This window comes from Cervus canadensis, chromosome 2 (assembly GCF_019320065.1).
Source record: "Cervus canadensis isolate Bull #8, Minnesota chromosome 2, ASM1932006v1, whole genome shotgun sequence".
Classification (NCBI taxonomy): Eukaryota; Metazoa; Chordata; class Mammalia; order Artiodactyla; family Cervidae; genus Cervus; species Cervus canadensis.
Window position 1 is genome coordinate 26,307,865 of NC_057387.1, and position 25,839 is coordinate 26,333,703.

General features: G+C 43.0%; 1 protein-coding gene across 4 annotated transcripts in view; it reads right to left on the reverse strand.

Annotated features, from left to right (window-relative positions):
* SLC22A15 (solute carrier family 22 member 15) overlaps nucleotides 1-25,839 on the reverse strand; it is a 98,384-nt gene that overhangs the window by 44,122 nt on the left and 28,423 nt on the right. For all 4 annotated transcript variants that reach the window (XR_006267700.1, XR_006267699.1, XM_043459858.1 and 1 more), the window contains exons 3-4: nucleotides 5,526-5,658; nucleotides 4,715-4,879 (exon numbers count right to left, since the gene is read on the reverse strand). Coding sequence is in view for 2 of the 4 variants with exons in the window: in XM_043459858.1 (XP_043315793.1) it covers nucleotides 4,715-4,879; nucleotides 5,526-5,658 (298 nt within the window). In the remaining 2 variants the exon portion in view is untranslated. The remainder of the gene's footprint in view (nucleotides 1-4,714; nucleotides 4,880-5,525; nucleotides 5,659-25,839) is intronic.

Genomic DNA, 25,839 nt, shown 5'->3' on the forward strand with positions numbered 1-25,839 from the left:
AGTGGATATATGAACACATATAACTGATTGACTTTGCTGTCCACCTAAAACTAACACAACATTGTAAATCAACTATATTTCCATGAAACGTTTTTTAAAAAGCAGTGTGTCTGGTCCACGGCAAGGTCTGTTTAATAAATGAATGTTGCAGAACAGATATGCAAAGGAGAAGCTCTGGAAGGACACACAGCACTCTGTTTACAGCTGTGGTCTTTGGGTGAGCAGGACTATTATGTGTTCTTTATGTTTCACGTCTATATGCTTCTTTATTTCTTTTTACAATGAACATCAATAACTTTTGATATAAGGTATTTATATAATAAAATTAAAAATAAATATATTAATATGACATTTTTCCTAGCTTTAGTATTTTATCTTTTCTACTCTCAATAATTTTCAATCAATTATACTTATTCTTGTTAAGCACTACACTGCAACTGGTTAAAAATGGATGTTTTCAGTTTGCACGTATATTTTGTTATATATACTTTATTTAGTATCTTATACATACTGCAAATTTTATTTGTAATCAGGCACAATTTTTCAAAAAAAATTTTTTTTTTACTGCTAAACAATCAGGGTGCTGTGCTGTGCTAAGACACTTTAGTAGTGTCCGACTCTTTGCAACCCGTAGACTGTATAACCCGCCAGGCTCCTCTGTCCATGGGATTCCTCCAATTAATCCCCTATTGCTAACCATTTAGGTTTTTCCCCCTCAATTTCTTTCAGTCTGAGCGTATCTGAAGTTATGGGAGTATAAAAAATCGATTTGTGGAGAGCAACATGGATGTACCTAGAGAGTATCATACTGACTGAAGTCAGTCAGGTAGAGGAGAAAGATCTTATGACATCCTTTATATGTGGAATCTAAAAAGAAATGATACAAATGAACTTACTTACAAAACATAAAGAGACTCACAGACTTACAGAACAAATGTCTGACTGCTGGCGGGGGAGGGATAGTTAGGGAGTTTAGGATGGACAAGTACACACTGCTACATTTAAAACAGAAAACCAACAGGGATGTACCATATAGCATATGGAACACCGCTCAATGTTATGTGGCAGCCTGGATGGGAGGGGAGTTTGGGGGAGAATGGATACATGTAAATGTATGGCTGAGACTCTGCTGTTCACTTGAAATTATCACAACACTGTTCATCAGCTATACCTCAAAACAAAATAAAAAAGTGTTTTGTTTTTTTTAATTGTGCTGCAGAGAACAGCCTGGAAAGAAAGGTCAAGGACAAAACTTTCGGGAAGACTACTCATGGGAGAGGGAAGGAGGAAGCTTCTCACAAAAGAGTTTTAGGAGCAGCAGAAACTTATTTCTGTCCTGGGTGCAGGTCAAGTGCACTGGCCTTCCAGGAACTCTCTCAAGCTCCTTTTGAATTTCACATTGAATTTGGAAACCATCTGGTACCACTGTTGCAGGGTTTTTTTTTTCCCCTATCTCCCTTTTCCCTTTGCTATAAAAATTTTAATAGCCTTACTTTAACTCAGCCTCAAGGACAAGAACAGAAGGAGAAAGTGCTTTAACTGAAATCTTTCCACTGGCTTCAGGCAACTGGAAAGGGAGCAAGAGACTAAGAGGTCTTCCTTTTTGCTGAAGTTATGCAACAGGACAGGAATCATCCTAAAGAACTTGGTAGGATGGGGGAAATATACATGTCTTGTAAGAAAGCATCTTCTTCATGGAGCAACTAGAGTCAAATGTGAATATTTTAATAGAGGAATGTGCCAGGAACATGAAAAACATGTACTCATGATGCTTTGCATGAGCAAGATTTTGGACTCAGGGAAACCAAAACCCCAGGAGAGGGTGCTTTTGTGTCTTCCCCTGGATAATGTGAGCGGTCATGAACACCATCATCACTCATTTCTGGCAAAGTCTGAGCAAGTCTGAACCCACTACTTGCAAAAATGACTTTAAAAGTTTCAATGCAAACTGAAGACTCAAAGGATGTTTTCTCACTGATCCTAACTTAGGACCTGGGCTAGGGGGGAAAACAAGCCCATCTCTAAAGGCTTTTCTGAAAGCTATTATAGACAAAGTGAATTATGAAGCATGATGTGTAAGAGGCAGGCAAGAAGTCTATCCTGCAAGGATGGAGCTGGGGTCTCCTCCTCCCCAGTTTAGTTATAACTTGTCCAACCCTCTGTGTCCTTCAGCTTGGTGGACATATGAATACAGCAGAGCTTATTTTGCCTCTGTCTTCCAATTCAATACATTGCTGCTGCTGCTGTTAAGTCGCTTCAGTCGTGTCCGACTCTGTGCGACCCCAGAGACAGCAGCCCACCAGGCTCCCCTGTCTCTGGGCCCTTTACCAACTCCGGAGACACGACCAGTGACAAAAAAAGGCCAAGCAACCAGTATTCATATGAGGTGACCCATGACAACACCCTAATGGCAAAGAGCAAAGAAGAACTAAAGTGCCACTTGATGAAGGTGAACGAGGAGAGTGAAAAAGCTTGCTTAAAACTAAACATTCAAAAAAACTAAGATCATGGGATCCAGTCCCATCACTTCATGGCAGATAAATGGGGAAACAATGGAAACAGTGACAGTTTTTATTTTCTTGGGCTCCAAAATCACTGCGGATGATGACTGCAGCCATGAAATTAAAAACGCTTGCTTCTTGGAAGAAAGGCTATGACAAACCAGACAGCATATTAAAAGGCAGAGACATCACTTTGCCAACAAAGGTCCGTCTAGTCAAAGCTATGATTTTCCTAGTAGTCATGTATGGATATGAGAGCTGGATCATAAAGAAGGCTGAGTGCTGAAGAACTGATGCTTTTGAACTGTGGTGTTGGAGAAGACTCTTGAGAGTCCCTTGGACTGCGAGGAAATCAAACCAGTCAGTCCTGAAGGAAATCCACCCTGAATATTAACCGGAAGGACCGATGGTGAAGCTGAAGCTCTAGTACTTTGACTACCTGATGTGAACAGCTGACTCATTAGAAAAGATCCTGATACTGGGAAAGACTGAAGGCAGGAGGAGAAGGGAGCGACAGGTGATGAGATGCTTGGATGGCATCACAGACTCAAGGGACATGAGTTTGAGCAAACTCTGAGAGATGGTGAAGGACAGGGAAGCCTGGCATGCTGCAGTCCATGGGATCACAAGAGTCGGACACGACTGGGTGACTAAACAACAAATGGAAGCTACAAGAGGGGAGTCCTCAGGGAAAAGTGGGATGGCATGGGCCTGGCATCATCCTGGCCCTGTCGGTCATGAGCTGTGTGAAAACAGGCACACAACCTCTCCTTTTGTTAGGTGGAACACACTGACCAAAACCACCCACTCTGGCCAGGCACCAGTAACCATCTGCAGTATTTTATGACACGAGCTCCAGTAAGGAACACGGAACTAACAAGCCACCGCCAACCAGAAGAATTTGGGAAAGGTCGAAAGGAGACACCTGGTGTCTGACCACCTCCCAGAATTCTTCCCACTGGCATCCATCTTGGCTGAGCAACGCACGTGCCACTAGGAAGGACCCCGAGTCAGAATGACCGGCCAAAGACAACCCGGAAACTAGTCCCATCACCATAAAACCGAGACTGCGAGCCACGTGGTAGAGTAGCTCTCCTGGATTCCCTGACTCTGCTGCTCTCCACCCGGGCACCCCTTCCCAGTGAAGTCTCTAGCTTTGTTAGCATATGTGTCTCCTCCGACAGTTCACTTCTGAGTGTTAGACAAGAGCCCGTTCTCCGGTTCTAGAAGGGCTCCCCTTCCTGCAACATTTTCAGTGGTGAAGCGTCCTCATTTGTAAAATGAAGGTAGAAATTCTTAACTTGTAGGTTCTGGGAAGATTAGAGGCATGGGCCAGATGCGAAGCTTGGTTGCCGGTACATAACAGATGCTCAGCAAATGGTAGCTGGCACTCTCTCACCTACATCCTCATGCAGACACATTTCTACAGTTGTACAATCAACTTGTTCCCACATTAGTACAAGAACATCTATAGTACTCAATAACTTTTAAATGAATGGAAAGCAAAACAAAGTTCTCACTGCAAACCTATAGTCCACAAAGTAGAATCTTTGTGCAATCGCCCTCCCAAGACATTAAGTCAAAGATGCTTTTAAAATCATTTATAGTTCTTGAGAAGATGATGGGATGGTTAAAAATAATACAGAACATGGCCTCCATTTGGAAACTTAAACATCACTAAAGAAATACTACAAGAGTACTACCCGCTGATTTGAAGAGAACATTAAAAAGGTCTATGAGACAAAGATTTAATAAAATACAATACCAAGGCACTGAGAAAAGAGTTTCTAGTATTTCCTCTGCACTATTTTTCACTTTATGATAAAAAGCAGTTAACGAATACCTTCAGGCAATCTGTGAGTTTAGGGACAAGGTCACTATCTGTAGGCCCCAGGGGAGACTACCAATAGGGGAATAGAAATAAAATGACTAACAACTCATTCAAGGCCACACAGAACTCAGGAAAGGAAATCTAGGGATTTCCGTGGCAGTCCCATGATGAAGACTATGCTTCCAAGGCAGGGGGTGCAGGTTGGATCCCTGCTCAGGGAACTAAGAGCTCATGTGGTCAAAAAATTAAAAAAAAAAAAAGAAGGCCAGAAAGAAAGCAAGCAAATCTAGTATTTGGATAGAGCACCTCCAGTCTAGCTGGTTCCGGCAGAGATCTCTGGAGCCCCTCCCCATCTCCAAGTCTGCGGGGATTGAAGCAGTACCTGCGAGTGCCCAGTAGGCGGTGCCCACACACTCGTTCAGCAGGACAAAGGCCACCAGCGACATCCCTCCGTTCATCATGCCCACCAGGAAGCGAGTTATTGCAAAGAACTCATAGGAGGGGGAAAAGCCATTTGCAATAGCAAACAAGATGTCAAGAGCAAAACCTAGAAAGAGAAGAACAGTATGCAATAGTCCAGAGGCAAAACACACTTGATGAATGTAATATATGTGTTAATTTGTAAAGAAAAATCTTTGTGAATTTAAATTTTCTTAAGCTATGGTTTGTTTTTTTTAAAAATCAGTTTCTCTTAAAGATTATCAAGAAAAACCGAGGTTTTCTTTGTTACAAGTTGATTTCTGTCCTCATGTGCAGTTTTCAACTATTTCCAATAATGCTGAAAATTGAAAAATCCTAGCTTGTACTCAGCTTGTCAAATGGACGATGCTGAGTCCTATGGAGCTCATCTGAAATGAATCAACAAACAAGATATAAGTAAAAGGATATAAGGAAATGGATCTAGCAAACTGCCTCAATCTTTGTTCTCCTCAGAAACATGGCATGAATTAAAATTCACAGATTGTAGAAGGCACCACTAGGAAATGCTTATAATGCAAATACCTGGCCTTCCTCAGGTATGTTTTAAAATGCTTGGCCAGAAGCACTTGGCCTCTCACCAGTGAAATAAAAATCAGTTCTGGGTCCACACGACAATTCCCTGAGAAACTTAAGGAAATGGTCTCCTTACTATTTCTCTGGGAACCTTAGGAAAATAACTTCTCTTATTCAGTTCATGAATACTAACAGATTACCTGTGAGATAGACTTTTTTCCTTCCGAAGCGATCAGAGAGTTGACCAAAAGTGATAACTCCCACAAACACACCACTGAAGAAAAAAGAGCTTGCTGCGCTCACTTTGTAAGATCTGTTGGCAATTAAAAACCACTAGAGGAAGAAAAAAACAAAGGGGAGACATTTAAGTCACAGAAAAGATGGATGGATGGAGTTAGCTATTTAAAAAAAGCAAATGTACAACAGAAACTTGTATACTAGAATTTCTCCACTGCATTACCATTGCTAACCAGAATTCAACAGAACATCCATCCAGGACAACACCCAAGGAGATTCTGTCTTCAGAAACCCCAGAAATTGTTACTGCAATGTGCTCCCACAGTAGTCTACAAACACCCTGTTACAGCCCTGAACACAGTACAGTATGTAACAGCTAATTACTCACCCATCTGTTGACTATGGCCTTCACTCCAAGTCCCTGCATTTCCAGACAGGAAGAGCTGTATGCCATTAGTTTCCATTTCTCTGACACCTAACATACTATATGACATATATGAGGCCAAAAATGAACGGCCCTTTTCTCCAATAAATTAATGGATTTTAAATCCCTTGAGTATTTTCCTTGAAAAACTATACACACAATAACAATTTGATTGGGCTTCACAGGTGGCTCAGTGCTAAGGAATCCTGCAGTGCAGAAGACTTGAGTTTGATCCCTAGGTCAGAAAGATTCCCCAGAGTTGGACATGACTTCGCAATTAAATAAAAACAAACCATATGATACAGTGATTCTGAGTATAAACACAAAAGAACTGAAAGCAGGGATTCAAACAGGTATTTGTGTGCTAAAGTTCATAGCAGCATTAGTTACAACACCCAAAAGGGGGAATGAACCCTAATGTCCATTCACAGATGAACAGATAAACAAAATGTGGTATATACATCCAATGGAATATTATGCAGCCTTAAAAAGGAATGAAATGCTAGCAAGCTACAACATGGATGAACTCTGACCTTATGCTAAGTGAAACAAACAGACAAAAAGAAAAAATATAGTATGATTTCATTTATGAGTGTGATACTGCAATTTATAATAAGAAATATATATTTGGTTTTCAACCATTGTTCCTATAACATAGCTCTTGAAGCCCTTGTAATTTCCTATGTAAGAATTACAGGGGTATCTTTTAAAAAAAGAAGACTTTGTATACTATATTGGGGTAGAGCCAATTACCAATGTTGTGTTAGTTTCAAGTGAACAGCGAAGGGACTCAGTCACGTATGTACATGTACCTATTCCCCTCCCGTCCAGGCTGTCATGTAACACCTAACAGCTCCACGTGCGGTACAGTAGGTTCCTGTTGGTTACCCATTTTAAACATAGCCGTGTGCACACGTCCATCCCAAACTCCCTAACTTTCCCCTCAGGGGGTATATTTTCTTATAAGATTTATTTTTACAGTTCCTGAAAAAGCTTCAGAGCAATAAAGCTAAAACAGGTGTCTTTTATTATTTATAACAAGCCCCTTTCAATGACACTGAGCTTATTATGTTAATGAGGTGACTTTTGGAAAGCCTCATAGATGGGGTGGAGAAGGCAATGGCACCCCACTCCAGTACTCTTGCCTGGAGAATCCCATGGACGGAGGAGCCTGGTGGGCTGCAGTCCATGGGGTCGCAAAGAGTCAGACACGAACGAGCAACTTCCCTTTCACTTTTTACTTTCATGCACTGGAGAAGGAAATGGCAACCCACTCCAGTGTTCTTGCCTGGAGAGTCCCAGGGACGGGGGAGCCTGGTGGGCTGCCGTCTATGGGGTCGCACAGAGTCGGACACGACTAAAGCAACTTGGCAGCAGCAGCACAGATGGGGGCTGGTTGTCAGGGGAGCCAATCATGTACACAGAGGGTTGAAACTTTCAGCCCCTCCCTCCAGGCCTCTGGGCAGGGGAGAGCGATTGGAGGTTGAATCAACTGCCAAAGGCTTAATCAATCATGCCTTCATAATGAAGCTGCCAAAAAATCCAAAAAGATGTGGTTTGGAGAGCGTCCAGGTCACTGAACCTGTGCTGGTACTAGGAGGGCAGTTGAGCTCTGAGGGCATGGAAGCTCTGTTCCCTTCCATCCATCTACACCTTGCCCTGTGCACCTCTTCCACCTGGCTGCTCTGGAGTTACAGCTTTTTATAATAAATCAGTAATCTAGTAAATAAAACGCTTGAGTTCCGTGAAACTCCCTAGCAAATTAATCCAAAGGAGGAGGTCAGAGGACCCTCTGATTTACAATCAGCTTATCAGAAGCACAGGAAACAGCCTGAACTTGTGACTGGTGTCTGAAGGGGACAGTGGGGGCAGTCCTGTGGGATGAAACCTTGACCTGTGGGACCTGATGTCAACTCAGGTAGACGGTATCAGACCTGAACCAAACTGTAGTACACCATGCTGGTATGGCAGAACAGCCTGATGTGAGCCCCGCCCTGCCCCCAACTCCCACCCACACATATCTGTTGGCAGAAGTGTCTGAAGGGAAGCAGCTGCCAGCAGAGGAGACACTGGAGGAGTGTTTTTCCTTCGCCTAGTCAAATCCCCAGAGACAAAGTAGCACAGTGGTTACCAGGGGCTGGGAGAATGAGGAGTTACCTATTAGTTTGGGATAATGACAGAGTTGTTGAGGTGGATAGTGGTGATGTTTGCACAAGGATGTGAATGTATTTAATGTGCCTGTACTGTACCCTTTAAAATGACCCTTTATGCTATGTATGTTTTATCACAATAAAAAAAATAATCCCTGGAGTAGTGTGTGTGTTAGTTGTTCAGTTGTGTCTGATTCTTTGTTACCTATGGACTGTAGCCCCCCAGGCTCCTCGGTCCATGGGATTTCCCAGGCAAGAATACTGGAGTGGGTTGCCATTTCCTTCTCCAAGGGATCTTCCCAACCCAGGGATTGAACCTGGGTCTCCTGCATTGCAGGCAGATTCTTTACCATTAGGGAAACTTACAAGCTCAAAGAGAAAGTAATCACCTTCTACTTAAAATGCCATTATCTTTAGACCTAGCTAGTGACCTGTTACAGTGACATTTGCTTACAGAGATGAAAGCCAACCTGTATCTCAGATGTGACCTCAGAACCAAGAGACTGCTCATCTCTCCCCTCCATAGCCCCTTTCCTGGGCTCAGCAAAGACAAGTTTAAGAAAGACCCTTTTCGAAAACTCGCATGGAGACACCCCTTACTTGTCCCTTATCTATCCTTCAAACTGCTCCTATCCCATGCTTTGACAACCCGTCGTTATGGCCCAAAGTATATCTAACTTCTCTCCTTCTCTTGTATTTCCTGCAAGACCAGACGGATAAAGATCTTGACAAGACATCTTTAGGCAACAACAACACACACAAACATTTAGGCACTGGAAAATAAACAAGGATGAAGCCCCTCACTAATGCTGCGCTTTACTACTTCTGAGTTCTTCTATCCTTCACATGCAGTTCTTAACAAGATTAATTAACTATTTTCCTAGCCCTTCATGGATTAGAAACAATAGCCTAGGGTGCTACTGCCCTTAAAAATAGTAATCAGGCAGTTACTGCTCTCGGTGGCAGTCGTAATTTAAGTTAGAGAGTGATGGAAGCTCTATGACCAAAAACTGAACTATATGCCAGGTTTTTTTCCATCTCAGTATTTAATAAGTATTTGATTAGTTTCTACTAAAGGTTAATAAAATTATTCTAAACACTGGGAATAGTTTCCCTAGTGGCTCAGATGGTAAAGCGTCTGTCTGCAATGCAGGAGACTGGGGTTCGATCCCTGGGTTGGGAAGATTGCCTGGAGAAGGAAATGGCAGCCCACTCCAGTATTCTTGCCTAGAAAATCCCATGGACCGCAGAGCCCGGTGGCTACCATCCATGGGGTCACAAAGAGTCGGACACAACTGAGCGGCTTCACTTCACTTCCCTTCAAACACTGGGAATACAGATGCAAATGAGCTAGACTTGTCCCTGCCCCCATGGAGTGTAAGTTCTAATAGAGTGAGACATTAAACAAGTAAACATATAGGGACAGACTGGAAGAAAAATCTCTTTAAATAAGGTATCCAGGAAGGCTTCTCTGGAGAGGTGACATTTGTGACCTGAATGATGAGGAAGTGATCAACACCAAAAAGCTGTTTGGGGAACATGAGGATAAGTGCAATGGCCATAAGGTCCTTGAAGACATGCCAGAGTGCCTTTTGCAGGGTGGGATGTAATGAGACCAGAGAGCTGGGCAGGCATCAGGTCATGCAGACCCTTGAGTCACAGTAAGGAGCTGGGATTTCAGTCCCGTGCACAGGGAAGACATTCCATTCCTGGATTTACGTTTCTAAAGCTCAGCATTCACACTTCAAGAATGTAACACAACAGGGAAAAGTGGGAGCAGGGAACCTTCTACAACAGTCCAGGAGATGATGTGGGCTTGGATGGAAGCAAGAGTGATGGATCTACATGAATCACAAGGACATGGGCGGGATCTTGAAGGCAGAACTGGCAGGACTTGCTGATGAATGAGATGCGGAGCGGGGAGGAGAGAAAGGGAGAGTGAAGGATTTAACCCAGGCTGTTAACTGTAGCCATTCAGTAGACGGTGGTGACATTTTTTAAATTTTTATTTTTTTATATTGAGGATATATATTTTTTAAATTGGAGGACAACTGCTTTACAGAGCTGGGTTAGTTTCTACTGTACCGCAATGCGAATCAGCTGTAAGTATACATACATCCCCTCTCTCTTGAGCCTCCCTCCACTCCCATCCCACCCGAGGTCCTACAGAGCGCCGAGCTGAGCTCCCTGTGTTACAGAGCACCTTCCCACTAGCTGTGTTTTGCACACGGCAGTGTATACATGTCAATGCGACTCTCTCAGTTCGTCCCACCTTCTCCTTCCCCCACTATGTCCACAAGTCCGTTCTCTACATCTGTGCCTCTTCTCCTGTCCTGCAAATAGGTTCATCAGTACCATGTATATGTGTTAATATACAGTATTTGTTTTTCTCTGACTTACTTCACTCTGTATAACAGAGTCTAGGTTCATCTACATCACTATTAAATGACCCAATTCATTTCTTTTGTGGCTGAGTAATATTCCATTGTATATATGTGGTGGTGACATTGTGTGGTAGAGGAAGCTGCAAAAGGGTTATCAGGTACATAGTGGGAAAGTAAGAGCTCTGTTTAGACACATTTTGAGGATGAGATGGAGATTGAGGTGCCTATAAAAACATTCATACTGAAATGCTCATCAAGCATTTGGATGTGTCTTGAGCTCAAGGGAGAGGAAATGAGAGCTTATGAAAACAGAGATGAAGGAGGAGGCGCAGGACAGGAGCCCAGTACACGTCCACGTTTGGTGGCTGAGTAGAAGAGAACTACCACAGAAAACTCACTACTGGTAGGGGATCAGCGGAGAAGGCAATGGCACCCCACTCCAGTACTCTTGCCTGGAAAATCCCATGGACAGAGGAGCCTGGTGGGCTGCAGTCCATGGGGTTGCAAAGAGTCGGACACGACTGAGCAACTTCACATTCACTTTTCACTTTCATGCATTGGAGAAGGAAATGGCAACCCACTTCAGTGTTCTTGCCTGGAAAATCTCAGGGACGGTGGAGCCTGGTGGGCTGCCGTCTATGGGGTCACACAGAGTCGGACACGACTGAAGCGACTTAGCAGCAGCAGCAGGGGGTCAGAGAGAGCAAGAAACAGAGGGGAGGGTGGTGTCACAATCACTACAAGAAGAGATGTGATTGAAGGAGGAAGCGGGTAATCAAGTATATCCAATTATGCTTTAGAGGTCAAGTTAAGATGAGGACAGAGGTGTACAGTTATATTTGGAAACAAAATGGACACTTAAAAAACAGCAATTTCAGTAGAGTGCTAATGGCAGCTGGGTTAGAGAAGGTTGAAGAACTGGACAAGCTTAAGGAACTGCAGGCAACAGATGTACACAGAATGGGTTCCATAAGTTTTGCTGTGAAGAAGAGTAAGGAAACAGGACAGTATTTGGACAGGGAGGTGGGGGTCAGAGATAACTGACATGTGTGCGTATTAATGAGAGACAGTAGAGAAGATATCCTTGTAGGAAAGTACTTGGAAAAGCAAGAAGGAAGGGGCTTGAAGGTGCAAAGTAGAGAGGGTATGCTCAGTCATGTCTGACTCTTTGTGACCCCATGGACTATAGCCCACAAGGTCCTCTGTCCGTGAGATGCTCCAGGCATGAAAACTGGAGTGGGTTGCCATGCCCTCCTCCAGGGATCTTCCAGACCCAGGGATGGAACCCACATCTCTTCATGTCTCCTGCACTGGCAGGCAGGTTCTTTCCCACTGGCGCCACCTTCAGGAGAAACAAACCTGGAGAAGCAAAAGGAAGGGTCCTGAGTGCACAAAGTAGAGAAGGGAGCCTCTCACAGACGTGAGGGACTTCCGTGGAAATGGGAGGAAGACAGAACGTGGATTCAGAAGCAGGCAGTAAAGGGACCTTGCTGGATTGCTTCAGTTCTTCACTGAAATCTCAAGTGAGGTTGATGGTTGAAGGGAGTGTGAGCGGAAGGGGAGCTTAAAGTTTAAGGAGGAAGAAGACAGGCCCTTCTCAAAAGGGGACATGGCCCATTCAAAGGAAATGTCACAGGGCACGGTGACTGCACACTTGAGTTCTGTACTTACTCACTCTGTGCAGAGAAGGTGGGGAGGAGTCAGGGGTTTCCCAGGAGTACTACATAGGGAAGGAGGCACCAGGAAGTTGTGGGCATTTGCAAAGGAGTGTTTACTATAATAACAAAATCGATGCTGAGAAAAGGAAGGCATAGGGGGATGGTGGGTGGTGAAACAATGTCCCACCTGCAGGAAATCCCCTACTTCTTTAACTCCTCTGAACTTTCCATTCTCGCTCTTACTGAACTTTGACTGTGCACAGAGGAAATTCACTCACTGAACCAGGTCCCTCTCAACTGGAAGCTGCTTTTCCTTTTTATCCAAGGACCTGAGAACCTGAGATGCGAGCAGATAACCAAACTCCAAAATTATCAGCTTGTCTGAAGACCACATCATTAGACTGTAACCTACTAGCTTTCTGGGGCAGAAAATCTAGCCTGCTTTGAAACAGCCACTCTTCCTTTCTCTCATAGAAATAGAATGCTTAGCTGGGCATATGGCTCCCCAGAATAAAGGCTAAATTTCCCAATCTCCCTGACAATCAGGATGGCCACACTATCAAGTTCTGCACAATGAACATAATTGGAAGCATCACGCGGCTGTGTCCAGGAAACGGTCTCAAGAGATGGCTGATCTGTCCTCTCTCCCTTCTTTATTTCCACTAATCTACTTAGAATGTCATTTGAAAGCTAGATCTCTAAAAAAACAAATGTAGGGTTATCATATTATCCCACAATCCCACTCGTGGGTATATATCTGGAGAAAACCATAATTTGAAAAGACACGTGTACCGCAGTGTTCACTGCAGCACTATTTACAGTAACCAAGACAGGGAAGCAACCTAAATGTCCATTGACAGATGAATAGATAAAGGAGACGTGTTATATAAATACAATGGAATATTACTCAACCATAAAAAAGAATGAAGTAATGTCATTTGCAGCAACATGGATGGGCCCAGAGATTATCATACCAAGTGAAGTAAGTCAACAAAGACAAATACCATATGATGTCATTTATATGTGGAATCTGAAAGAAAAAAAAGAGATACAAATGAATTTATTTACAAAACAGAAATAGATTCACAGACATAGAAAACAAACTTATGGTAACCAAAGGGGAAGAAGAAAGCATTAGTTGCTCAGTCGTGCCCAACTCTTTGCAACTCCATGGATTGCAGCCTGCCAGGCTCCTCTGTCCATGGGATTTTCCAGGCAAAAATACTGGAGTAGGTTGCTATGCCCCTTTCCAGGGGATCTTTCTGATCCATGGATAAAACCCAGGTCTCCCACATTGTAGGCAGATTCTTTACTGTTTGAGCTGCCAGGGAAGGGGGAGGGATAAATTAGGAAGATGGGACTAACATATATACACTACTGTATATGGAACAGATAACCAAGGATCCGCTGTATGACACAGGGGATGCTTATATATATGATAGTTATTTTGTTATAACTATAAGGGAAAGTAATCTAAAAATGTTCTTCCTCACCCGGAGATCAAATCCATGTCTCTTACGCCTCCTACATTGGCAGGGGGTTCTTTACCACTAGCACCACCTAGAAAGCCCATATATATATGTGTATATATAAAACTGAATCACTGTGCGGTATATTCCTGAAACTAACACAACAGTGTAAATCAACTATAATTAAAAAATTAAAGATAGAAAAGGTAATGTGTCTATGTTAAAAAAGAAGAAAAAGAAAGGAAAGCTGGGGCTCTACCTGAGTCCATGATGAAGAGGGTCGCATGTGAGTGATGGTAAAGTCAAAGGCTGAATCCCTGACCACACTGCAGTAGAGCCCAGGCACCGCATGTTTTTAAGTTCTCCAGATGATTCTCACAGGCAAGAATAGGTTAAGAATACCCTAACCCCCTCCTCTGGACCATGTCATCCTCAACTACAGCATCACCTCTAAAATCTTGATTATGCACATTCCACTCTCAGACCACCTTTCCCCAGACTCCCACCCACTTCCTCCAGGGCTCCTACTCCAAATATTATTCAACCTCTTCAAGACCTCCAGTTAACCAGATACTTCAGGAAGCATGGCCTGAGTGGTCAAAAAAATTAAGTGATGCTAAGAAACTGATTTAAGGATCTGTAAGGAATGAGTAAGTACATTTTAAACTTCACATAAAATAGATTACAAGTTTTGGAATTTGAAGGAGAAATTCTGTTTTGTGAAAAATTAATTTATTTTCAATGTATGGATAGTTCTCAACTTACAAGGAATGCATAGGGGGACAATTTTCAGGTTGAAAAATGAATCGAATATTAAATATCAGGTTGGTTTATTAGAGAAGAAAGGGCTGTATCTGTCACAGGGCTATATCCCTTCTCTTACAATGGACAATAGAAAACAAGTGCAATCAGGTCTTGTTAACACCCCGGAGTTCAAACACATGCTTTTATGTCTTTCATATGCTCGATGTTTGTTTTGGTGCTCTCACGCCTTTAAAATCTGGCCTGCAAGTTTAGCTTTGATTATCCTGCACTTCAATTCTGCTGTTCTGTTTACATGGCCAAGAGGTTCAGACTTGCATTGATCAGTTTTGCGTTTAATCAGTAAGGAGAGACCAACATGGCTGCTCCATCACCAACTATCCTGTGAACCACATTTGCAGAACTTCTCAAACTCATCAAAAAGGCTGTAATACTAACCTTCCAGCCACTGGACAGCTATCAGATTGGATGGCAGTTTTAGGAAGACATGGCCCAAGGGATGTTTCACCAGCAAATTTCAAATTCTAATTCTCAGGCTGCTAGTTCTAAGTGTCAAAGTAATTTCTTGTAATTTTTCTTCAGGTCAGTGCCAGCTGGGCTAATGCATCTTCCTACATCTCTGGAAAACAGTTAAGAACTGATAGAAAAATTGAAAAGCACTGCCAGATTTTTAAAAAGCAAATTAGAGAATGTGACAACTGGAACCTGGGAGACCCCACTGACAAATCTAGGGGAACTAGGGATGGCTGACTCAGGAATACCAAGTCAAGTGCTTAGGAAAATGTGTTTACAAGTCAGTTTTCCACATTCCCTGTCCCCTGAACTTATGCAATTTTGGTTTGAATGTTTTGTCCTGTTTTCAATATTAAAAACTTTCCAAATATAGTTTACATGCTTATCACATACCTACTATATAATCTAAAGAGTTTTATTTTGTCAAAGCGCAGACACAATACACTGGGAGAGTGATCCCCACAGTATTTGAGAAAATTTATCAGGAGATGACCTATTTTCACAGTTTTGTTTATTTACTTGCTTTTGGCTGTGCCGGGTCTTTGCTGCCGTGCCGTCTCTCTCCAGCTGTGGAGGGCGGGGGCGCTTTTCAGTTGCGATGCTCGGGTTTCTCACTGTGCTGGCTGCCCCAGTGGAGCAGCGGCTCCGGCATGCCCGGGCTTCAGCAGCTGCGGCGGTGCCCCGGGAGTTGTGGCTCCTGGGCTCTAGGGCACGGGCTCAGGACTGTGGCAGATGGGCTTAGCCGCTCTATGGCATGCAGGATCTTCCCAGATCAGGGATGGAACCCGTGTTTCCTACACTGGCAGGTGGATTCTTTACCACTGAGCCACAAAAGAAGCCCTTACAGTTTTAGAAAGAGGTCACCCACCAAGTTAGACTAAATTACCCACCAAGTTAGACTAAATTACTAAATAATTTTCTTGCCCTTTGGCCAATACTTAGCACCAAGGCAAAACCCAAACCAGGGTATCAGAAATTAAATGCTAAGAAACCTAAATATGATGACTGTGACAGTCTTGAAAAATGTGTTCTTTATGAGGCTTTAAATTTTAAAAGTCATAAATTTATAAGTCACTCAAACCCTTAATTGGCTAGAGATTATAAGTGATGACTCTCCTCTCATTTTTAATGACAAGCCAAATTCTAAAGCTACAGAATATTCCTTTCTATACTAATTCATTTCAAATTGAAAAATCACTTGCAAATTGAAAAGGCAGGAAATCTACTTTTCTCATACAGAAAAGAATGTAAAATTAACATATTTTCAGTTCATCAGTTTGACCTATCTATTTTCATTTCATAACCAACATCTGTATTTCTATTCATATGCTTACCACAATCACTGTATTGAGTTCTTAAGTTAATAATACTGTGTTCTTAAGCTAATAACACTGCATTTTCAGAAAGGATTTAAGGGGCCTGGCATTAACAGCACTGGTACGATCATTCACTCTTCTAGAGAGGGCAGACCTGAGAGAAAACTGGACACACCTGGGAACAGACCCCAAAAGCAGGCATCTTGAAAGGAACAAAAATACGGTAAATAAGAGATTGAGTGCAGGGCCAGGTGGCAGGCGAGGCCTCCAAGCTCTCAAAGAGGGTAAAGAGGCAGGTACACAGAAGTGAAGAGCTGAGACAGAACCACTGACTGGGTATTAAGGAAGCGGCTGGGAGGTTTCTGTTTAATATTAGGATTCTCACTGATTAGACACTGAGAATGGCACCTTTCAAAAAGGGATAAAGTATTGCTGTATGTCAAGAAAAGTTGAACTACTATTTACATACAGAATGGATAAATAGCAAGGTCCTACTATATATGGCACAGGGAACTATATTCAGTATCCTCTGAAAAACCATAATGGAAGAGAATATAAAGGAGAATATGCATGTTCTCCTTCATATTGAATCACTTTTGCTGTACAGCTGAAATTAACACAACTTTGTAAATAAACTATACTTCAAGAAAATAATTTTTTTTTAAAGTTGATTTAGCTGCAATCCAAAGAATGGAAGAGTGATAGTAAGCATGGGTATGGAAAGACCTGTCAAGGTCATTGCAGTGGTCCAGGCCAGTCTGGACAAGGTGGAGACCTCAGAGAAGAGAACAGATTCAAGCTGGAAATACTTAGGCTGACTCATCCATGAACAAGTATTATCTGATACCATTAGTATGGATGAGACCAACCTCAAATTGAAAGGAACTAGAGATAAGTTTTAAAGGTGGTAACAAAATATGTTTTAAGAAATTCCCTTGATATCATCAAACCTTATGTCTTAAGGGACCATTACAAATCAAATCAATCGTTTTTTTTTGACATGGCAGCAATATAATTTGAAAAAATAATTGCTTTAAAATGGATTGCATGCTTATATAATCCTAAAAACAAAATTAATACCTGAGTAATAAAAATATATATCAAAGCTATGTCACAGACATACAGATCAACAGAACAGAATGACAGCCCAGAAATAAATCCACATGTATATGGTCAGGTAATTTACGAAAGGAACCAAGAATGCATGATGGGGAAAGGACAGGCTCTTCAATAAATGTTGTTGAGAAAACCAGATACAAAAGAATGAAACTGGACCTCTATCTTACAACATATACAAAGATCTTTTAAAAAATCAAAACAGATTAAAGACTTGAACATAAGACCTGAAACCATAGAACTCTTAGAAGAAAACAGTGTTGTTAAGCTCCTGGACATTGGTCTTGGTGATAATTTTTTGGATTTGACACCAAAAAAAAGTAACCAAAGTAAAAATAAATAAGTTGGACTATATCAAGTCAAAAAATTTCTGCATAGCAAAGGAAACAATCAACAAAATGAAAAAGGAATGCACTAGACAGGAGAAATTATTTGCAAAGCATATATTTGATAAAGGGTTAATATCCAGAATATATAAATAACTCATACAAACTAATAGCAAAACCCCCAAACAATCCAATTAAAAATTGGGCAGACAATCTGCCAAATTTCCAAAGAAGACAGACAGATAGCCAATAGGTATATTAAAAGGTGCTAGAAATGCAAATCAAAGCCGCAATGAGCTATCATCTCATACCTGCTGGAATGGTTGTTATCAGGAAACAAGTGTTGGTGAGGATGTGAAGAGAAGGGAAACCTTATGCACTCTTGGTGGGAATATAACTGGTACAGTCACTGGGGAGAACAGTGTGGTGGTTCTTCAAAGAATTAAAATCAGAACTACTATATGACCCAGTAATTCTAAGTATCTTTCTGAAGAAAATGAAAACGCTAACGAGAAATCCCATGGACAGGGGAGCCTGGCAGGCTACGGTCCATGGGGTCACAAGAGTCAGACACGACTTAGTGACTAAACCACCACCAACTAGAAACGACACATGCACCCCCAAATTCACTGTAGCATTATTTATAATAGCTAACATACAGAAACAACCTAAAATTCATCAATAGATGAACAGATAAAGGAAATCTTATATATGTGTGTGTGTGTGTGAATATTATTTAAGTTATGAGAAAGAAGGAAATTCTGCTATTTGCAACAACATGGATGGGACCTGAAGGTGTTATGCTAAGTGAAGTAAGTCAGACAGAGAAAGACAGACAGACAAATATTGCATGATCTCATTTATATGCAGACTCTAAAAAATAAAAAAAGCTCATAGATACAGAGATCAAATTAGTGGTTGCAGAGAGGGCAGAGGAGGGGGGGTAAATGGGTGAAGGGAGTCAAAAAGCTCAAACTTCCAGTTATAATATAGATAAGTCATGGGATTGTAATATATAGCATGATGTCTATAGTTAATGCTAGACAGCACGTTTGAAAGTTGCTGAGACTAGATCTTAAAAATTCTCACCACAAGAAAAAAAATTTTTATAACTATATATGGTGAGGGATGCAAGCTAGACTTACTGTGGTTGTATTTTCACAATATTATTGCACAAATATTGAATTATTACGTTGTACACTTGAAACTACTATGGTGTTGAATGTCAATTATAGCTCAATTAAAAAAAGATGTATCAAATGGAGGTATGCTGCTTAGAACCAGATAATGAGTAACCATCCAACTTTTATATAATATTCTCCTCTAATCTCAAATAACCACCTTTCAAAATAGGTATTGGCTATTTCCAATTTATAGATGACCCAACTGCAGCTCAGACACAATCTCATTAGAGAGGGCAGTGGATTACGGTCCTAATGCCAAGACATCTGCCTCAAAATCTTCCTTGAGCATTATATGCTCAAATTATTTAAAAGTTTTAGAATTCTGGAGCTAACTAGTGATAAAACGGTATATTTGAGTGTGTTAAACGACAAGCACAGAGACTACAACATGCTGGGTGAAGGCTATTTTTTAGCATGTGTTCCATTCAGGAAACTATGGGAAAAAATTAACTGATCATTAGAAGGAATACTAGAAATAAGCAGGTCCTTGTGGCTTAGGGTAACAGCACCAGGGGTTGGCAGAAAGGAGAGGGAAAAGGTAGAAAAGGAAGATGGCATGTCAGATTTGGAGTGGAGGTTCTGTGGCCTGGCTACTTGGGAAATGAGAAGAAGGCTGGGGGTGAGGAGATAGGAATAATTCATTTGAAAGTCAACTTCCAAGTTGGTTTTGTTTATTCATTTATTTTTTTAAGAGTAGATTTAGCTCGTTCTATAGTGCATGTTTTAAATACAGATACTTAATAAAATTTCTAACTTTTAACTGAACTTTTATCCTTTACACACTGTCTGACACCCTGGTATAGCCACATGGATACAAACAAACCATCCCCAGGTTGCTTTCTTGTCTTCCTTCCTGTGAATAGGGCTGTGCTGCCTTAACCTTCCTCACTGGCCTAGAATGCGATTATAAGAGATATTTCTTAAATTGGTTACACATATTAGGAAGACTTCTTTAGAGCAAGAAGGATCTTCAGACACACAACCAGCCCCTGCTCTGAGCGACTTCTCATTGGCTGTCAACGTCACGAGTCTGTCCGCCTCTGCTTCAGTTTCCTCCTGTGACCTGAGCTGCCCCCTTCTCCCCACTCATGAATGGTGACATTTCATGAAACAAGGGTTGAGAAACGTGCTGTAGCCACAGACCACTCTAATGGAAGGGGTGGTGCACGGTAAACAAAAGCCCTTTCTCCTAAGCTTTCTGGAGCGTGGGTCATGTACCTCCCCGAGGAGGCTGTGACCTTCTGGTCCTCCTTGCTTTTGCCATCGGTGGGTGAATGACTCTGCATTAGCCACACATGAATAATGTAGGACCGAGCCTTGCAGGTGAGCTCCCCAAAGGAAAACAAACATTACTCACTCCACTGTTGCCGAGAAGCCTGCCACCTTAGAGAAACTGACTACCCTTAGGGCGGGTTAGGGCGGGCTGTGCCCCAGCCTGGCATACCCACCCCCAACCCCACCTGGTCCCCTGGTGGGCTCCTATTCATCTCTCCTCCTCTCCTGGGAAGTCCTGCCTGACTTGTAGGAGCAGGGATGACCACTCTAGTCCTTCTGCCATCTCTTTCCTATTTTTGCTTCTGTTCCATAGGGTCGCAAAGAGTCATACATGACTGAAGCAACTTAGCATGTGATGGATGTATGGTGAGTTACTGGCTTACTTGTCTCTCCCCTATGATGCTGTGAGTCTCCTAAGCGCATATTTATATCCCAAGTGCTTAACTGACAGTACCAGCACAAATTAAGTATCTGATGAATTATCTATATAATAGGAGTTTATATACACTATCTCATGAAATGTTATAGTCTTACAGCCATCTTCATATACACTATCTCAAAGTCATGACTTCAAGCATCAAGTTGTAAGTTGATGGACAGGCAGGGAACCACCTAGCTTGTCATCATTTCCTTGGAGCCACTGAATGGCTTTCTTGTATGAGAAAAGATTTGATGTATGAGAGAGATTTGGGATTTGAGGGGTTTTCTTTTCTCCTAGCACCAGTTTAACACATGGAACATTCTGGTTCCAGCTTAGTCCTACATCAATGAGAAAGAAAGCTAAGAAGAAATGTAAGTATGGTAGCGTACTGGAAACCTGGCTGAAAAAGCTGTCAAGGCAAAATCTGCCACTGAAACATCTACTTCCCAATGCCCCAGTGACTGAAGCAGTATGGCCCTGAAAGCACCTTCCCTTGTCCACAGATACCCCCTGAGAGAAGCACAAGGATCACACAGCCGTAAGGACAGTGCCGAATATAATACACAGAATGTCAACGAGCCCACACGCCAGGCAGGGGCCTCAGCAGGACAGAGAGAGGCACTCAAGCCCCCCACCTGCTGTGTCCCTTTCAAAAGGCACACTCACTCACTGGCCTAGAGGAGATCACTAATCCAATGTAGCCTTCCCCAGAAAGGAAAATGAACCCATGGCTACTTGGGGACACAGCCTGCCTGACCATAAAGAAAAACTAAGACTAAAGCAGCTTCCATGGGCTGACTGGGTGGCCAAACAAGACTGGGCATGTGTTACTGATTAAGCTCCTGTCACCCAAAGTCCTGCTTTGGTGAAAAGACATCGTATTAAAAAGCAGAGACATCACTTCGCTGACAAAGGTCCATAGAATCAAAGCTATGTTTCTTCCAGTAGTCATGTATGGATGTGAGAGATGGATCATAAAGAAGAGCACCGAGGAACTGATTTGTTGAACTGTGGTGCTGGAGAAGACTCTTCAGAGTCCCTACAAGGAGATCAAACCAGTCAATTCTAAAGGGAATCAACCCTGAATATTCATTGGAAGGACTGATGCTGAAGCTGAAGCTCCAACACTTTGGCCACCTGATGCAAAGAGCTGACTCACTGGAAAAGACTCTGATGCTGGGAAAGACTGAAGGCAGGAGGAGAAGGGAGCAACAGAGGATGAGATGATTGGATGGCATTGCTGACTCAATGGACATGAGTTTGAGCAAACTCTGGGAGATAGTGAAGGACAGGGAAGTCTGGTGTGGAGCAGTCCATGGGGTCATAAAGAGTTGGACACAGCCTAGCAACTGAACAACAGCAACAAAGAAGTCAGATTACCAGCACCATAGCCCCACCCAGACTGGCTCCTCACTTGTCAGTACCTCCAGGCTCTGGGGCTGAATCAGACAGTGGCTTCCCCTACACCACTACAGCACGTCCCCAGGGCTCGGCACAACTGGTGTGCTGGGTACTATGCTGAGAAAAATTCTGAACGGTTCTGGTAACAATTCCAACCAAACTTCAGCCCTCCGCCGTCCTGTATATCCCACAAAAATATAATACTTACGGCTTTGTACACAGGAAAATCTCCCTTCAGTAGAAAGTCAGGTCCTCAGGGGCCTCCTGTGATTAGGGAGTGCTTGGACAGGGTAGTTCAGGAACAGTTTCATGGTGATTAACTAACTTGCTTCATTTCAATGTAGTTGTCACTCTGAATTACCACTTAATGGGTGAAGTGTGTAGCCGATAACAATCAGTAGTACAGGCGTAAGGAAGCAAGACATTAAAAAAAAATTAGCCCCTAAAGCAATTATTGCAGTGAATTTTTCCAATAAGTTTTAACACTCTGTCTTTTGACCCCAGGGTATGGCTTGGGGAAAATATATTAATCTCCAGATAATAATCAGTCAATTTCAGTTCTTCAATATCCACAATGATATTAAAGATTCCAACCTTACTCTTTTTGGTGGCAAACATTAATTAAGCATGATAATTGTGTGTCTCCGTGATATTTGGTGCTTTCTGAATGAGTCAGAGCTCGGGGAATAATTTGAATACAGCAGACAGCAATTTGCTACATAAATTCACCCCAATGGCTATTAGCTCATTTTAAAGTAGTCAAGACTCCTAGATTAGAGGGGTTTTTTTTTTGCATTAATACCAAGTTAATCACATCTACATAACCTTTTATTCACCCTTCCTCAAAACCCTCCATGAATAACTTCTGCAAAGCCTGACCTGAATGTAATAAGGGTAGGAGTCTTCAAGTGCGTGTTTTTAAGACAATCTCCTTAAACTCGAGTTCTGCAGACTCTGCCTTGATATTTATTTTCAAGTATTTTACATGAGAAGACAAAAAGACTTTATACTTGCTTTTTTACATTTATTTATTTATTTGGCTGAGCTAGGTATCAGTTGAGGCACACGGGATGTTTGATCTTTGTTGCAGCATACAGGATCGTTAGCTGCGGCATGTGGGGTCTAGGACCAGGGATTGAACTGCGGGGGACCCTGCATTGGAAGCCCAGAGTCTTAGCCACTGGACTTAGCCACCAGAGAAGTCCCTCTACTTGCTTTTTTAACTCTCATTTTATATCAAATAATTTCAATATGTACTATATATTGTCTACAAACACAGACTGTATACCAAGGATATTTACCGACTTACTGGCAAAGTTTGGGTGCTGCTTTTACTATTATCACTTTGGAGTTTGGGAAGAATAACTGAAAAACCAGAGTAGTAATCAAAACTAAAGTAACTAAAGAGTTAAAGAGGGGGACTAAGATCCCACATGCCAAGCGGCAGTCAAGAAAAAAAAGGAATCTTAAGCCTTTATGTGGAACGCTTGGCTGGGGTTGCACTCCACCACTGTAACTGTGGATGAACCTCGGAGTGAGTGCAGAGCAGCAGTTTCTAAAGGATACTGGCTGAAGAGTGGCCACCACCACCATCCCTCCTGGCACCACTGCCCCCTGATCATCATCTCATCATTCTGCCCCTGCTGCTGTTGCTCCGCTAACTCTCGTCACGCTGGTAGAGGCAGCAACAAAACTGGACGCCACCCATACCACCTGCTCCTGTTCCAAAACTTGGAACATCCCCCGACCTGGGCTCCGGGGCCCAAGGCAGAAGTGGAGCCTGTGAACCCACATGGAACTCACACACTCTGAATGCTGGAGATGAGGGTGCATGGGGGACATTTTCTTTGGACCTCGAAATAAATGACTTCAGGGAAAATAGGAGATTCTGCACTAAAAATACACAGCAGACATGCCCCATCTTGGTACTCTATGGACACATGCAAAGAGATGGGGTGACCCTGTGAACACCAGGGCAGCAGGCGCTGAGTTCTGAGTATGCAGGTGAACGGCGGAGCGGCACGGGAGTTATTGCTCATTTCAGTTGATTCTTCGTGATTTTTTGTTAGATCAGGACACCTGTAAGTTTATTGGGGCTGGACAATTATGAAGGCTGAATGGAATCATTACTACTTCTGTAGTACTTGTGTGATTTGTTTGTGTGGGACCACTTGCCAGGCTCCTCATGAACTAGATACAAATATCCTGATAGCCACATCACTTTAGAGAAGACGGACCAGGACAGATTCCGAAGTGGGCTGACTCCCTGCCTCTGTCACATGCCACTGGAGAAAGACCACGGAAATCAGCGGCCACACACCTCCACTCGCCACTGTGACACCAAGTCGTCCTGCTACTCTGAACCTGTGCACTCTTACATTTTTAATTTGCCAGCCACAATACAAACATTACAATTGTTTGCTCTCTCCCCTAGAATTTACTCTGTCAGAAGCAATTTCAAGCAGGCGACTGGCAGCTGGGGAAGATGAGAATCTATGTTGCTTTCAGTCCAACACGTGTGCACCCACGGTCCCCCCACGCATCTTCTCTCTCCCGCCCCACACACCCACACTCCCACGCCTCCTCCCAGACAGAGCCAAGCTCCTGCCCTGTTCCCACTGCTGTGGCACTGGCGGGGCTGGCTGGCGGCGGCAGAGCGTTGGGCCCTGGACTCTGCTCCTCTGCAATGCAACAGCACAGCACCCGGCTCTTTTCAATATTGAAATGTCAACCGAGATGCCATTCAAAACAAAAGCCTTCTGTTTTGTAAGAAAAAAAAAAAAAGGAGTCTGAAGACCACTGGTACAATGGGAAGAACATGGGCTGGCTCACTGAGTCCCAGATCAATGGCTTATTAAAAAGGGCTAATTTAAAAAACTCTCTTCAAGTCAGTTGTTGAATGCACACAGCGTGGGGCTGCTGGCAGGAGTAAGCAGGCAGCACACAGGGAAGGCTCCTGGGGGAGAGCCTCTCTGAGGACCCGCCGGGAAGCAGTCGGGGTCATCTGCCTCGTGACTCCCCTCTACCGACTAAACCTTGTAAGACTCGTCATCTCACCCACAAACTCCCTGCAAAGCATGAACAGTCTTGCTGCAGCTGAGGAGCCTGTGGGGAGCGTGGACTTCTGTCTCACTGTGCAGCCAGAGATGCCACGTGTGGCCCTCCATCAGCAGGGCGGGCAGGCCACAGCCACCCTTGAGAGCATCACAAACTCACACAGGCTAGGAGCATAGGTTGAGCATCTGAGATGCTCTCAGAGAACTCATCCTAAACCATGACCCCACTGTCTCCACGGAACACCCCCTGGGAATCACACGGAGCGGTATATTGGTATCAACAAGCTGCGCAGCTGCCTAGATCTCCTGCCCCACCCCCCAGTAGTTCTGGACCACCAGGTGGAGGCTGAAGGTGACTTTCTGCACAGGGGATGTTTGTCCTTGAGACACATTTCTGAGGTGGAGAGCTGTTCTGAGCTTCTGACGGCTTGGCAAGAGCATGGGAACAAATATATGCCTCTATACCATGGGGGAAAGTATTGTGTGTCTATAAATCTACAATGATATATGTATAATCAGGATGGATAATGGTATATGCAAGTATGTACATCTCAGTGTAGTTACACAGGTGGGAATGGGAAAGAGGACAGGTGAGTAACCAGGGAGAGGGAGAGAGGGCAGGGAAGAAAGAGAGAAAAAGGGGAAGACACATGGAGATACACACAGAGACAGCAGAGAAAGAGACTGAAAGACAAGTTAGAGACAGCCCGTGAGACAGAGACGCAGACAGACGCAGAGATGAAGAAATGGTATAAATACAGAGAGACAGAAACTGAGATGGGAAAGGCGGGGATAGAGACTCAGAAAGACCAAATGACAGAG